The following is a 14,900-nucleotide window of genomic DNA, read 5'->3' on the forward strand; positions in this document are numbered from 1 at the left end:
CAGAAGAGTCTAGAACTGAGCAGGACTACGTGACCAGAGAGTTATTTCCCTGTTTATGACGTCACGTTTGGGCAGTATTCATCCTTTCAGCGCTCGGCCCATTTTTGTCCAGAGCGTTTCTTAAGGTTAAGCTACTACCACTTGCAGTTTCACTCTCGACACGATGGTTGTAGACAATGGCAAGTTTCAGTTTTTGAAGCCCTTGACTTCGTGATTAATATCCGTAATTTAATGCTAGGAGGAAATTTTTTTTGTAACAAACATATTAAGACCAATGGTGTAAAGTAGGAAGCAACTGTCTCATTAATACGTGAGTCATCTGACATGTACATGCGCACTTTTGGAGACCCTGACAACCATACTCAAGCACGCACACACACAATTGGAACGAGAGCAAGGACGTATGTAACTACATTTGCAACCCGAGGACCTCCGAAGTTGGCTGACTGATCAACCAAATCACTCACTCACAGAAGCACTCGCTTACTCACGCACTCTCTCACTCCGACACTCACGCAGTCATGGTGGACACAGTGCGCGCGCACATTCACACACACACAGCCTGCTTATATACACGCAGTAATAACTGTGCGGCTGAAAGTTTCTTTTTAACCTGAAGATGAAAACCCTGTGACCAGTCCACAGGTCCAGGCCAGCCCAGGGAGATATAGTTATCTGTTTCCCCGATTAGCCAGCAACTTGAATATTTGCGACTGGCAGATGCCGATCACAACTTCCAACAGTTAGTGCTACTTGGTGGAAATACACTTGTTTGACCAGCCATGAATCCTCAGAAAAAATAAAAGCTGATGAGTGTAGCAAGTCCGAAGTTGACAAATATGCTCTGACTTTTCTTATCCACGAACGTTATAGCTTCGTTGCGAAGAAAGTTTCCTGAACTAGATAATGTAATTTCTCATAAAAAGGTTAATGATAGTCCTCGTGCTTTTTATTCAGGATGGTGATTGCTGTTGGCACGAAGGACCTCTGATAGGCAGAGAGAGAAAAAAGTGTGACCGAGATCAAATACGAACCCACGGACAGCGATCCTGATTACTGCCTTCAGTTGTGAAAACACTTGGCACTGAACACGTGGCACATATCGATAAGGGGATGTAGTCTACCCCAATCCACCCACCCCACCACTCCAAAACACACACACACACAGATTTTTCCGCTGTCCCATCACCGACACTCGCCACTTGCTGACTGCACACTGCAGTGGGGTTGTCTGACATCGACTGGCCGTGCTCATCTCCCGGGTACAGTCACACCCGATTAAACAAGAAAGCGCGACATATATAGAGCCCAGCATGCGCCATGATTCATGGACGGCGGGAGAGTTCGTGTGGAGTCGATCACTCACTCCCCATCTCTTTCTGGGCAAAGATGGCGTCGGCCTGCAGAATCCGTCGCCGCTGCCTCACGAGCGCCAGGTCCCTCGCTCGCACGACGGTCATCATGATCCTATCCATCATGCTGTTCTCGCTCGTGTTCTACTGTCTACTTCGTGATAAATCAGCAGGTGAGTTGCTTTTTTTTTTAGACATAATTGTTGTGTGTGAGCTTTTTGCGCGTTCGGAATCCATCTGACACTGATGCTATTATAAAAGGACTGCTTAGTGTGTGGGAAGGGATGCGTGGAAGCAAACAATCAAAATATCAAGCAGCCATCATTAGGTCATGGTCCTGAAGATTATTCCCCTCCTCCTTTCTCTCTCTCTCTCTCACACACACGATGTGGGATGTGGGTCGTCATGCTTCAGCCATCACTGAGAACCGGGCTGATGTCTGCGGTTTGAACGGAGTCAGTCACAAACAGCAGCTTGCGAAAAAGATTGAGGAATCCATGTACGACAAATCCATTTACACCGATGTATGTTTTCCCTGAGATGTCAGCATGCGACACAAATTACAAGCTGTGTTATTGATATTATATTATTGATGGATAATGAAATGTGAAGTTACAAAAAAAAAAAAAAAAAAAAAATCTGCGAATTGTCTTCTTTGCTCAAAATTTCTGCTTGCAAAATAATTGTTTATGGACAACAATGTCTAAAAATCAGGTCTGGGGCAGTACAGTACCAGTAGATCGCCATGTGTGTTTGTCGAAGATGACTCACGTATTAATGAGACAGTTGCCTCCTAGTATACAATGCGTTTGTCTGCGTTTGTCGAATCCTCATTGGCAAAAGAGTTCATCTTCCGTCTCGTTATTTCAAACCCAAACACAACGAGGAAAGACTGAGGAAAGAGGAAATACTGGGGTGACAGAGGATTGAGTTACGACTTGGTAATCGATGATTCAGTTGTTGAGTGTTGAATTATGACAGTCATCTGAATTATCTGTTGCTTGGTACCCTCCACACTTGTACAAGTACGTGGGATCGCGAACTTGTATTACTGGACTGGCAGACGATTTTTTTTCCAGTTAACTACTAAAACGAGGTAGTTTTGTACAAAGCTTCCGGTTGAGTCACATTCTTTGTTTAGGCTCGCCAAGACTAACAGCGGAGAACAGCAATCCACCTATACACATCCATGATGGGATTAACCCTGACGCTTTCATCTAATGAAATTTTTTTCATCGTTTTTGATGGATGATATTCGCTCCGACCTTCTAGTTTTGTTTGGTGCAAACCAGCAATCACCAAGTCTCCCTGTATCATTGTAGTGGAGCTATGATTATAAGTTAATTTAATCGTGAGACTTTTTGCGTGTGTCCTCGAAAATCTTGAGAGGGAATGGTTTTCTTGAGAGGGAAGGGCTATCTCTCGCACAATCACATGGAAACCAGTCTGGTTTACGTGTTTTATTGTAACCGCAGGTATTGAGGCTATGTCGTCATTCCCGTATATTTGTGCCACAAAGGTGTTGAATTTCTCGCCTACCCACCTGCGGCTGGTCCTTCCTTGAATGAAGACAGTGCACGTCGTATAGTACACGTGGATTTTTAAAACTAATTTTGTAGAGTTTTTATTCAAGCGCACACTCATGTCCACCTTCGCTGTCATAATTCCGATAGAAGAAGAATCAGTACAGTTCACAACTGTAGAATTGGGTAGCAGGAGATGTGGAGATGACCATTTTAGTAGGGAGAGTGTGTGTGTGGGGGGGAGAGGAGGACTACAATTTGCGTATGGAAGTGAATGATTACTCTTAGATAGGTTCCTGCTCGTAAGTTTGGCTGATACATAAGTAATGACCTGTTCTGGTGTCCATTTTTTGGAGGATACATTGTGTATGCAGTTGTAGGTTGAGACATTGATACCTAGTATTGACAAATAAAACCTAATATATACAGGTGAGACATGTATACCTGGTACACACAAGCATTTTTCACAGAGAAGGCGGCACCAAGCCTTGAAATGTAAAAATATTGTGTGTACATACTTCGCTACCCCAGCACAAGCTGTAGTTGAGGTACGGTGGGGCATCGAGACAGACACAGGTGTGGGGTGAGATTAAGTAAGTCAGGGGAAACAGGTGGGCCAGAGATTTGCGAAAAAAAGATCGTAAAAAATTCCGTTTTCAAAGCAAATCAACGCTAGCATAAAGGAAAGAAACTTTTGTACCAATTTTTTGTCAGACAGTAAGAGGAGAAGCAGTACATTGTTTACAGGTAAATTTTTTTAAGGATCTCATAATCAGAAATATTTTCAGTTTTAAGTTTCAGCTGGGTCAGAGCTATCCCGTTCATTAGAAGTAGGCACCATGCAGCACACCTAGCATTTTTATGACTATTTATCAAACAAATTAGAAATAATGCTTTTTTGGAAAGCTCCAGTCTTCAGTTTTAGATGCTACATGTATAAGAAAAACATTTTCATTCATCTGTCATATGCAGACGCTTGCATCTGACTGAATTAACTGTTGTGCATCATTTTGTGTTTCTCTTTAAAAAGATGACGCGATGTTGGTGAAGAGTTTGCAAGAGATTGGGCCGTGGCCATTGGACGACAGAACACGTAAGTTTGTTTATTTCTATTATCTTATGTGTATATTATGTTGTTTGTGTATCTGTATGTTGCGCACAATTATACCATATAAATTTGTAATCTTGCTGCAACATACTTAAGAAGAGGTTGTTTGAGGCTTGCTCGCACCGAAAATACCCACAGCCCACATACGCCCTGGTGTTTTATATACAACATGCTATCTCCCTTGTGGATTAAACAAATATTTTTAAAAGAATGAATGTTGGTCCTGCAGAAATTTTTTAAAGTGATGATGTATGTTGGGGTATTGTTGTGAAACCGGTAGTGGAGAGTCATAACGAGTTCGAGATAGTAATGTGGGCTTTTAGGTGGAACGGGAGGCCAGGTGCTCGGATTTGGTTTCCATGTTAAATTTTTGTGTTGAAAGGAGTGTGTTAGTTCACGTTTGCTGAACATACTTTATAGCTGTTGTGCTTTTCCAGGGTTGTCCATGGGACATATTTTTCTATCCCATCCCATCCCGTCCCATGGCAATTTATGCCTGTCCCATCCCGTCCCATCCCACGGGACGTTTCCCATGGGATTCCCATGGTATTAACAATTCTATGGACAACACTGAAAACCAGTTTTCGGCTTTTGTTCTATAATTCCTGCTACTTCACATACAATAGATGATTCAGAGGAAAGATTTAAATCCTTGATGAATGAAATAACAGTAAATTTATTTTGCAATATCAAGTATCGACTACCATGGGAAATACAAGTGTGTGCTGTCCCGTCCCATCCCATCCCATGGGACGTTTCCCATGGGATTCCCATGGGATTCCCATTCCTATGGACAACACTGTGCTTTTCAACAGGGTTTGAAAGGAGTGTTTTGTGGCATTCATGAGAGGATGAAGTGAGTGCACATTGTGTTTGATGGCTTTTTTTGTTTTTGTTTTTGTTTTTTTTGCTAGTGAATGTACTCTTAGGTGACTGTGTTGTCTTGTGTATGTGTGGTGTTAAATATTGCATTTTTCGTGTATATTTTGTAAGTTTGTGTTTATCTAGGCATTACGGGATGAAATGAAAAAAATTATTCCCCCCAACCTTGTCTGTGTCTACACTCTACAGATTTGCTACAAACATTTAATAGAGGCTTCACATGAATTAGACACATTTTCTTTCTTATGTACTTGTCAAACACACAGTATTTCAAACAAGTGAAACATATTTATTTAATGTAAAATGCCATTTGATGGTGACACCGGAATTACAACAAGTACGCGCGGGCACACGCACACAAAACGGTATCTCACCGAGGAGAGACATCTGACGATTGATATAAAAAAAAGGCAGAATAAGCGAATGTTGTTTACAAACAGCTCTTACTCTACAAAAATAATTTTTTAATAACCATAATTTTGGTGGATATAGATAAAGTGTTCAGGCGGTGGGAAGGTGTGGAAAACTACTTTTTGTGATATGAAAACTATAGCTATATGTATTTATAGCGCGTATTGTTGTTGTTGTTTTGCAGTTTTTATCAACGACTCCATCGCCAAGAATGTTCGACGTCAAGCTCGCATCTTCTGCTGGATGACGTCACGACAGACGTCACTCCCCAAGCTTTTGGCCGTCAACAGCACGTGGGCTCAGCGCTGTGACGCGCACGTGTTCGTCATGACGTCAGCGGGCCGCCCCCTTCCTCCAGGTAGCCTTGACCTTGGAGTACCCGACGGCAGAAATAACCTAGTCGCTAAGACGGTAAATTAAGCTCCGAAAAAAGAAATTGTAGGAACGATAGTAAATGCGTTAGAGGATTAAAATAATCTCGATGAAATAGGAAAATATATTTATCTGCTGTTTGTTTGTTGTGTTTTTTCACCAGACCTTGATTTATGTTAATCTCGGAAAAAGTAGAGTTAGGGTTAATATATCTGCTCGTTTTTGTTTGTTTGTTTGTTTGTTTGTTTTTGTGAAAGTCAACAACAAATTGAGACTGTTATTAATTGCCTCTCTCTCTCTCTCGCTCTGGCAGAAGCGGATGATGACGTGGATATACAAGAATGTCGTGGACAAATACGATTGGTTCTTGAAGGCTGATGATGACACATACGTTGTGATGGAGAACCTTCGATTCTTGTTAATGCACTTTGACCCCAAGGCAACTGTTTACATTGGCCATCCCTTCAAGGTAAGGCAGCCTTTCTGGCGGTTATTTTACACAACTAGGTTAAAGTTTCTAAGCTTCAAGCAAACAATTAAATCTCAGCTGCAAAAACAGAAAGAGAAATTAGTCTGACAAAATTTATTAAAATAAATGTCTATCTAAGAAAATTCAAAGATAGAAGAAGCACAACTAAACAACTTTTTAAGCATCGAAAATCTGTGTTTGTGTGTGTGTGACAGTACGGGCCTGGCTACAACAGCGGTGGTGCAGGTTATGTGCTCAGCAAATCCGCCATCAAACGGCTTGTCTTAGAGGGCTTCCAAGGACAGGTGAGTGTGGATTAAGGAGCAGGTGATAGAGAATTCACTTTGCAACAAACAAGATTTACACGAAAGCAAAAATAAATAATAAAAACATTTTTTTTTAAATATTGTAATGACACTGCAATGACTGTCGCCATATATTTGTGCAGAAAGTGTGTAATTCCAGCCTGACAGACGAAGACATGTTCGTTGGTCAGTGTATGCGTGCTCTGAATGTGTCCATGTATGAATCACGTGACCGCTTCCGTCGCGACACCTTCCTGCCCATGAGTCCACAAAAGAGCTTCATGGGACCACGGATTACCGATATCACTGAATACGAGTGGGTCCGGATCCCTTTGGTGAGTGTTGCAGTGATTAGTTAATAAGAAAGCCGCTTCTTAATTTGTCTGTCGACTCCTCCATTGCTGTCGTTAATTTTTGTTAGTTTACCAGATTGACAATTTTTTGTGATGAAACTTTTGCTTTGCTTTAGATATGTATTGTATCAGATATGCAAAAGAACTTTGGATCAATATGTATTAGAAATTTGAGAAAAATATTTTACTTCTCAGTGTAATAAGTAGTTAGGCAACCCGTAAGAAGCGTAACATTTGGAATATATATTTTGCTTTAGAATTTCTTGTGTAGCCAGTAAAGTTGTGAAATTTGCTGTAAAAAGTAGAACCTGCTCATTTCTTTCACAGGGGCCGGCATGCTGCAGTCAACTGCTCATCTCCATGCACTACGTTACCCCTGAGATGATGTACCTCCTGGAGTTCGCGCTTTACCGCATGGCGGTGTACGGCCGAATCTCTCCACCAGAACTATTTCGCCGCTTTTTCACCAACGATACTCTAGACACACGACGGCCCTACATCAACAGACACCAGCAAGGTCCAAACCAAGTGCAGAACCAAGCTCAAAACTCTTGACAGTCTGATGAGTGTATTGTGCGAGTGGCGGGTGGGGAGGGTATGAAGCATGTGTGGATGTTGTTTTCTATGATTAAACCCACCTGAGTCAAAATCTGTTGGTGATGGGGTTTTTTTTCCCCCCATCCTAGATTAGCTGGCCGTTTTTGGTGTTGCAAACCGTCCTGCAAGCTTCCAACTGTGATTTTAATTGAAACATGCTGCGATTTAATCTGAGTAAAGCTTATTCTATTCAGTCATTGATATTAAATTAGCGAAATTCTTGTGAAACGCTTTTATTGTTGCACGTGCTGTGTTCTCTTGATGTCCCTTTTGTACCTTGTTAAGGTTTACATTTCGACGATTGGAGTGGGTCGGGTGACATATCACAATTTAGAACGGAGCGACGGATTTTTTAAAGAAATTTATTTTTGTGTCAAGCTCTATAATTTGAGTGTGTTGGGAGGGGTGTGGTGGTTGGTGGCTAAATTGATGGATTTTGTGCGACTTGTTTTGCGCACAAAAGAATTTATTTTTTTTTAATTATATTACTTTATTTTAAGGTTCAAATATGCACCAAAGGAAACAACTGCAACTAATCTGAATGTGAAAATTCTCAGCAGGCGACAGGCGCCTCAATCTTCAGCAAAACATGATGCTTCGTCTTCATCAACATTGCATTTCACTTTCAGACATACTTATTCTACAAAATGTCAACACTCATTCTGCTATTGAATATTCAGATGATTTAAACTGGGTTAGTTCGCATTCTTGAAGATCAGCGTGTAAAAATCTTCAAAGTCTTGAAATGAATATCGTACGAGTGCGTTGAATGAATTACTGAGCAGTAATGTTTCATAGGAAGATTGTTGCAAGTATTTCAATTATTTCTGTCAATCAAGGAAGTATAGTTTCTTTATCAGTCCCCTTCTCCCATTATTTTCCTGTCACAGGGTTTGTTCATTAGTTTCTATATCAGTGCTACAAAGGTGTAATGCCTCTCGTTGCTTGACATGCCGCTGCGCCGAACCTGCGCCAGCACTCTGCCATCACCGTCTGTGAACGGTCCTCCTCTCCCAGCTTCCTGTAGCAGACGACCAGAGGACCGTAGAGGCTGACACGATCAGGCTGCACGAGCATCGCCGCCTTAAAGCGTTCGGCTGCACGTGCCCAAGCACCATGGTGCACCAGCACGTCACCTTCATGCTCGAGGACCGTGGCGTTGTGGACAGGTGTGATGGTTGCCGCTACCTGCGACAGGTAGGCGTTGGTTGCCGGGTCGTCGCCGCGTTTAAACACCTGGAACAGAATACACTCAGTCGAAAGTGCAGTGTTGAAAGAGTCAGAAAAGTGCAAGAGAAACCGAAAAAAAAAAAAGGAAATGGAAACAAAAAAGTTGAAAAGAGTGAGACAGCAAGAGGGAAAGGAAAAACAAAATCAGGAATGGTAGAAGGAAAATTAGAATGACAGTGTAGGTACTTTGTACGAACACGTATCTGTATGAATAAACAAAGTTTGCATGGTACGAAGACGCTTACTGGTTGCCCATCTACATGTCAGGAGCAGTCGTCATGAAGCGAGGATAATTCGTTGCCCTAGGGCAACATGGAGAATTTAAAGACAAGTGCGTCTTGTTTCCGAAGTTACAAAGTGGTTCCAGACCCCGCAGATGTTTTACCTTTGAATCTACAGTTATAAAATGGTGGCAAAGGTACCCTGTTGTCAAGAAACATGAAGTGGTGTCTGTGGGGTCTGCATACCACTTTATAACTTAAGAAACAAAAATACTTTTCTTTGAGTTCCCCATTTTGCCATGTAACTTCATAACAGCCACTTCTGAAGATTAGATGTGGTCAAGTGACGGAGTGGAATGAAGTATGAGGCTTCTTGAATTTATCATTTCTCTCTTAACGAAGACAAGGTTGAGCTGACACAGAAACAAGGGCTGATTTAGTTCTAGGTGAGACATGGATCATCTGTGTGTTGTTAGTTCAGTGCATTTTTTTTTTTTTGGTACCCTCACTAACTTCACCAGAACCTGTACCCAGCATGTTTTACAACCTCCTCCACCCCTTCAATCCCAAAACCCGCACCCATGCCACGAATATTGCTACCTCGTACGATCCATACTGAAAGACTGCTGGTCCAAAATATTGGATGCCGTGGTTCTTCTGGACCACGATGTAGTTGTATCTTCTGTCTTCTAAAACGAACTTCATCACGTAGTGAGAATTGGGCACGGAGACGTAGTTGGACACGTCTCCAAAATAAGCCACAGACACGTGACGCTGAGCACCAAGCCAAAGACGGGACGGCAACGTACGGCGAGACGCCATGGAAAACTCGAGAAAGTTTTTGTTGCAGAAGCCGAAGATGGAGACGTTCTTTCGGAGAAGGGTGTATCCACCCGTAACGTACAGATCCTTGTCGATGAATAAACCTCTGACGTCAGGCCTTCTCGCGACGTAGCGCAGGCAAATGTTGACATCTTGAATGTCCGGGAATTTGAGAAAGGCCATTTTGTTGCCACTGGGATTGGACGATGACGTCAGCCCAACCACGTCCCGCCATTGGCTGTAGACGAAAAGCGCCAGCGTGACGTTGAGGAGAAGCTCGCTCTTAGTGCGAGAGAGCCGCAGAGTCAGTAAGATGGAGTGGACTGCAGACGCGCATGAGATGAGCATCAGAACGATGACGTTGTGCACAAACCGCAGCTCCTTGTGACCTTTGCACGAGTACATCAGAAGCAGCGTCACCCAGGCTGTCGTCGTGCGCAGAAATGGCCCAAACGAGCGTTTGTCTGGTCCGCGGGTTCCAGTATTCGGAGCTATGTTGTTAAAAGAAGAAAGCAAGGTGCCAACTACAGATACGACACAAAGACTGGCCATGCCGGCATTTTGAAAAAATATCCCCTCGACGTACCTTCGGGGTGAGTTCTCTCCGAAGATGACAGCGGACAAGTCTTTTTGCACGTTGAACGTGAACCAGTTTAAAGGAGAGGCAATGCCCCAGCCATAGCACCTGAAGTCGTCCAGGAGTCCTACCCCAGCTCCGCACAAGGCGCCAAACATTCCTGAAACGACGTATTGATATCGGGTGCTGAAGGGTCTCCAGTGAGGCAGCAGGACCGCTAGACCCAGTGCGACCACGTCGGTACGAACGTAGCAGCACAGCCCCAGTACGGCGCCTGCTGTAAAGCTACTCCGATAACTCAGGTGATGAGTCGCCGGAAATGCCTGCAGCGACCCACTGTCATGCGCAGAATTACTTCCGATCGTCTGTCTGTCGACAACAGTGCCGCTGGAAGGTGAGGTGTCTTTGTTGGGATCAAGAACATCTCGAAGAATAGGTCTCACCCTCCGGTCGTGACGTTGACGGCTGTTTCGCTGTGACGGAATCTTCGAGAAAGCAGCAGTGGTGGTTGCTGCAGCTCGCTCCTTAGATTTACTCGTTTGCTGCACTCGGCTGCTCGGGCGTCCCACATCGTAAGTGTCGTCTGCTTCACGCCTGCTGCGCGCGCAGTTACTCCCCGCGGTCACGCCTGACGTGTTGGACGACGGGGCCACGATCGCGTGCAGATGGGTCAAGGCTGCAAAGACTGGAGGAGCCAGGAGGCTGTTCAGCAGGGTGTGCGTGCCGAAAACGTGCAGCATCATGCAAGACGCCACGAAGATGGCGGCCAGAGACGCGGTGTCGTGAGACCGGAAGACGGCAGTGACGTAACGATAGACCACCAGCGGCAGAGTGGACGCAACCACGGCATGGGCAGTCTTCCACACCTACAACAGAATGAGGGGCATGGGATCAAGGGAAGAGGGCTGCATGGCATTATCTTGATTTAAAAAAAAAAAACATAAACAAAAGAAGATAATGGCTTTTTGTTGATGCGGAGAGAGGAGAGACAAGAGCAGACGGGCGGTGGGATTTGTCATGGTGGTTGTTTTCCGTGACACATAATCGTTTAGGTCGCGAATTAATTATACAAAATGCGACTAAAAGATAAATTAGCTGCTGAAACTTGAGGTCCTATTATACATGTTACCTCCCTTGTTCTCCTATCCAGACGCCGCCATCACAAACTTGGTGTCAGAAGAGGGATCAAAGAGATGGCAAGTTAGAACTGCTACAGAAATTTATTTTCACCGCAGCAGAATGGGAAGACAGGTTAGATGAGTTGAAAAAGTTTATAGAGAAGTGATTAAACTAGTCTTAAACGAGGCATTCATATATTATACATAACAATGTTGCTTGTCTTTCTGCCAACATGTTTCCCTGTGTCGTTTTCATATGCTCTTTATTTACTGCTTTCTTTCATTTATTCTTTCTCTCTACTGTCTTTCTTACTTCCTCTCCTTCCTTAGTTTCTCATTTTTATCATAGTTACTTTGGTGTCATCAGGTTAATTGTTGCTGCTTTCGTTTGTTGTTGTCGTTCTGTTAATTAACTCAGCTCGTTTAGTCTTTCGTGCACATCGCATTATAGAGCTCGCCTCAACGCAAGAAAATGGTCTCTACGAATTGTTGTTGTTGTTGTTGTTGTTGTTGTTGTTGTTGTTGTTGTTGTTGTTGTTGTTGTTGTAATTATAAAACCATTGGTTTTATTTAAGTAGTATAGCTGTCTCACCACAAAAGGTGGGAAGTTGAAGCCCAGCACGTGCAGGAACCACGTGACTGTGACGTAAGCTTGCGGCACGAGAAAGGAGCGGAGGGCGTACAGTCCGTGGTGCAGTTCCACCTGCCGGGCGAGGGTAGCGTTGGCACCGTCCTCTGGTGCCATGAACTCGAACGGGCGGAATCCATAGCCATACTGCTCGCTGTGGGCAACTGATCGTAAAGACCACGTGATCAGATGTGGAAAATATCACTGTAGATAGATGCGCGCACACACACGCGCACACACACGCACACACATTTACTTTATCTTTTTTTCTCAGGCATACAGAGAAATGGAGAGAACAGAAAAAATGGCAAATAGACAATCTAACAGTAAACGGCTAACCGAATGTATGCAAGACTTAAAAAAAAAAGTCAATCCTTGTCAACGATGTGTCATCGACAAACATCTCTAAACACACCTTCTAACGACTGGAAAATTTCGTCGGGGTGCACGACCCACCAGTTGTGCGGTTGGTTGACGTAATGCACCCGTATGGCCAACGTTAGGACGAAAACTACCCAGGGGAAAAGACAGGGGAAGTAATCTTCCTCGCGCCTTCTCAGCAGCCAGGCGAAGATCATGCTTCTTGATGCCAGTGCTGTAAACATGAGAAGGAATTCCTGAGCCCAGTACATAAATACCGACCCCTTCCACCACCACCCCACCAATATATATATTTTAAAAAAAAAGTATTATTGGATCTGATTTATGAGACGAACACACAGACATAAACTTTTGTACAGAGATTTTCTAAGTTCTCTCAGATTCTTACAGTCAGCTGGTTGTGGGTTTTTCTCCCGGTGATCAGAATTTCATTCCTCGACGTCTGTCCTAGACTTCCTGCTGTCCACAAAATCGTCACGAAGTTTCGAAATATGCAAGTGAAGTATCCCCGGTATCGCATATCAGCCAGGAAACACTCGGCGGAAAAAGCAATGGCCTCTAAGTTTGCAAAGTGTAGTGGCTCCTGCAACATGGAGGGGAATAGTTGTGTTGCTGGGCTGACGCCTGTCACCTGAGAGGGCAGATATATCGCCGGTAAAATAAGTGTTACTGTCACCTGTTGTTTCTGTCCCTCCCTTTTTCCTCAGTGGAGGTTTCGCGGCGTGTCCCAGATAGCTAATAAATAGATTATCAGATTCCCTACGTTGTACATATGAGCGTGTACACGTATGTGAGTGAGCAAATAACCACACGCATGCACGCATCTCTCAATGCATTGCAGGCAATGCACAATACCGACGAAATTCAAAGCAAAATGGGAAAGGTTTCTACAACCTATAGTACCATTTGGACAACGAACTGTAGGTCGTCTAATATGTGTAGCGCATGATTCTTGTGATTAAATGAGGAAAGGGAAGCCGCATCCTTGCCAGCTGCTGCCTGCTCCCTTCCCTGATTCATCGATCAGGTTGCCTATGGAGACGCGGGAATACGATTCCGGAATTAATGAGTCGGGATTCATGCGCGGCATCAGTAAAATGTTGTAGTTAAAACACGGGCACTCTCTAAAGTGATGAGGTGAGATCGGCAACAATGTTTCGAGTGAAGGGAAGATAACATATTTGTGGTGCTGGACTCTTTGGCTCCTCCAATCTCAGCTCTCACAGCAACAGACACACACAAATAGTCCTTGAACGAGTTTCGAGGTGGCCATCTTGTTCATGCTTACTAAAAGTCAGTTCCTATGTACACCAAATCGACCGAGTTTCGATCGAGAACGTTTTTGTGCGACATGCAAGGCTTTTATCACATATACACACACGCATGCATATACAGATGGTCTACCTCGTATTCAGTAAAGAAGAAAAAAACACACATACACATGAACAGTGAGACAGAGAACTATCGCCAGATGTTTTCTCAAAGCTTTAAATTCATTTAAACAATCATTCCAGCTATGTATATGGCTCTACACAGCTTTCCGTACCTGTCAAGATCGTCTGAGATTCATCTGCTGGAACGTTGGAGGGATCGTTTCACACTGCAAGCTGACTGACAGCTACAGTTGTGGCTGAACTACCTTTGGTGTGAATGCTATGTGCTCAAGAAAGCAGCGTATTAACAAGAATTTGAAAGTTAACCCTCTTACTTGAAAAGTTTGGTTTTTTTTTTTTCCTTTTTCGTCTGATTAAAATACCCACGCAGTATGGCTTCTTCAGATATCGTTTCAATTATATAGTCTCCTCGCTGCATACACAGGTGGCGAATACCTTAATGTGAAAGCAGATTATTTCTGACATATAATACACCCGTAAGCTTTTTTTTTTCAGGTAAACTGGCTAGTCGAGTTTTAAAAAGCAAAAACCACCGCCATTCAAAAGCTGAACAAAGACGACGGGAGGGGAGGGAAGAAGACTTGCTGCTACCTCTAGAACATTCAAGCATAACATCAGGGACAAATCACAAAGCCACACATGCATTCGTACCTTTCTAGGACAGAATTTTGAAGAAGCTGGGGTGGGTGACGAGAGCTTCATAAATGTTTGTCCCCACTACCATTCCCTACTTCCGTGCACCCCATCGAGAATTCCGTAGCTGAAATCAGGGGAACAATTAGATGGCCAGACAAAAACTATAATTAACACATCGCAGACGAAATGTAATTATATTCTTCCCATGAAGCGAAAAGGAAATAAGTTGTCGTTTTCCCTCCTCTACCCCCCCCCCAAAAAAAAGGGTGCCAATCTCGATGTACCCCAATAACTTTTTAATGTCCTTCCGTGCTTTCATGGCTTTCCCAGCAGTTTTTTTTTTTTTTTTTTTTCTGAACAAGGAAGACTTAAAATAGCAGGGTTGGCATTTACTAAACCTCACACTCGACTGGGAGTAATTTTTATTAGAGCTCGGTATCGAGGTTATCAGTCGATCGATCGTTTGTGTAACTAAAGCAATGACTATTTTCCCCTATATCCTATATTCTCTTGTCTGTTAT

At 43.5% G+C, this 14,900-nt stretch overlaps 2 protein-coding genes across 5 annotated transcripts; one reads left to right on the top strand and one right to left on the bottom strand.

Moving 5' to 3' along the window:
- The first annotated feature begins 422 nt into the window (after positions 1-422).
- Positions 423-7,601, top strand: LOC112561165 (glycoprotein-N-acetylgalactosamine 3-beta-galactosyltransferase 1-like). Its single transcript, XM_025233467.1, has 7 exons — positions 423-1,525; positions 3,906-3,968; positions 5,461-5,687; positions 5,962-6,117; positions 6,333-6,422; positions 6,566-6,757; positions 7,103-7,601. Exons 1-7 carry the CDS (start codon positions 1,321-1,323, stop codon positions 7,328-7,330), a joined length of 1,161 nt encoding a protein of 386 aa, XP_025089252.1. The 5' UTR covers positions 423-1,320; the 3' UTR covers positions 7,331-7,601.
- A 194-nt stretch (positions 7,602-7,795) lies between these two features.
- LOC112561150 lies at positions 7,796-14,607 on the bottom strand. Of its 4 annotated transcripts, none has more exons than XM_025233444.1 (6): positions 13,896-14,607; positions 12,738-12,932; positions 12,384-12,563; positions 11,933-12,132; positions 9,424-11,088; positions 7,798-8,608 (listed from the first exon to the last, which is right to left on the bottom strand). In XM_025233444.1, the coding sequence occupies exons 3-6, from the start codon at positions 12,544-12,546 to the stop codon at positions 8,291-8,293; spliced, it is 2,346 nt and encodes a 781-aa protein (XP_025089229.1). In that variant the 5' UTR covers positions 12,547-12,563; positions 12,738-12,932; positions 13,896-14,607; the 3' UTR covers positions 7,798-8,290. The 4 variants fall into 4 exon arrangements, with proteins under 4 accessions (XP_025089232.1, XP_025089229.1, XP_025089231.1 ...); XM_025233446.1 differs by having other exon boundaries at positions 12,738-12,980; XM_025233447.1 differs by lacking the exon at positions 12,738-12,932 and having other exon boundaries at positions 7,796-8,608.
- Between the last annotated feature and the right edge of the window lie 293 nt (positions 14,608-14,900).

Source organism: Pomacea canaliculata, linkage group LG4 (assembly GCF_003073045.1).
Source record: "Pomacea canaliculata isolate SZHN2017 linkage group LG4, ASM307304v1, whole genome shotgun sequence".
Taxonomy (NCBI): Eukaryota; Metazoa; Mollusca; class Gastropoda; order Architaenioglossa; family Ampullariidae; genus Pomacea; species Pomacea canaliculata.

Coding starts and splice junctions, on each gene's coding strand:
- LOC112561165 (XM_025233467.1), top strand. CDS start 1,321: ATGATTCATGGACGGCGGGAGAGTTCGTGTGGAGTCGATCACTCACTC. Junction 1,526..3,905: donor ACTTCGTGATAAATCAGCAG/GTGAGTTGCTTT, acceptor CTCTTTAAAAAG/ATGACGCGATGTTGGTGAAG. Junction 5,688..5,961: donor ATAACCTAGTCGCTAAGACG/GTAAATTAAGCT, acceptor TCGCTCTGGCAG/AAGCGGATGATGACGTGGAT.
- LOC112561150 (XM_025233447.1), bottom strand. CDS start 12,546: ATGATCTTCGCCTGGCTGCTGAGAAGGCGCGAGGAAGATTACTTCCCC. Junction 12,133..12,383: donor AATTTTCCAGTCGTTAGAAG/GTGTGTTTAGAG, acceptor CTTTACGATCAG/TTGCCCACAGCGAGCAGTAT. Junction 11,089..11,932: donor TCAACTTCCCACCTTTTGTG/GTGAGACAGCTA, acceptor ATTCTGTTGTAG/GTGTGGAAGACTGCCCATGC.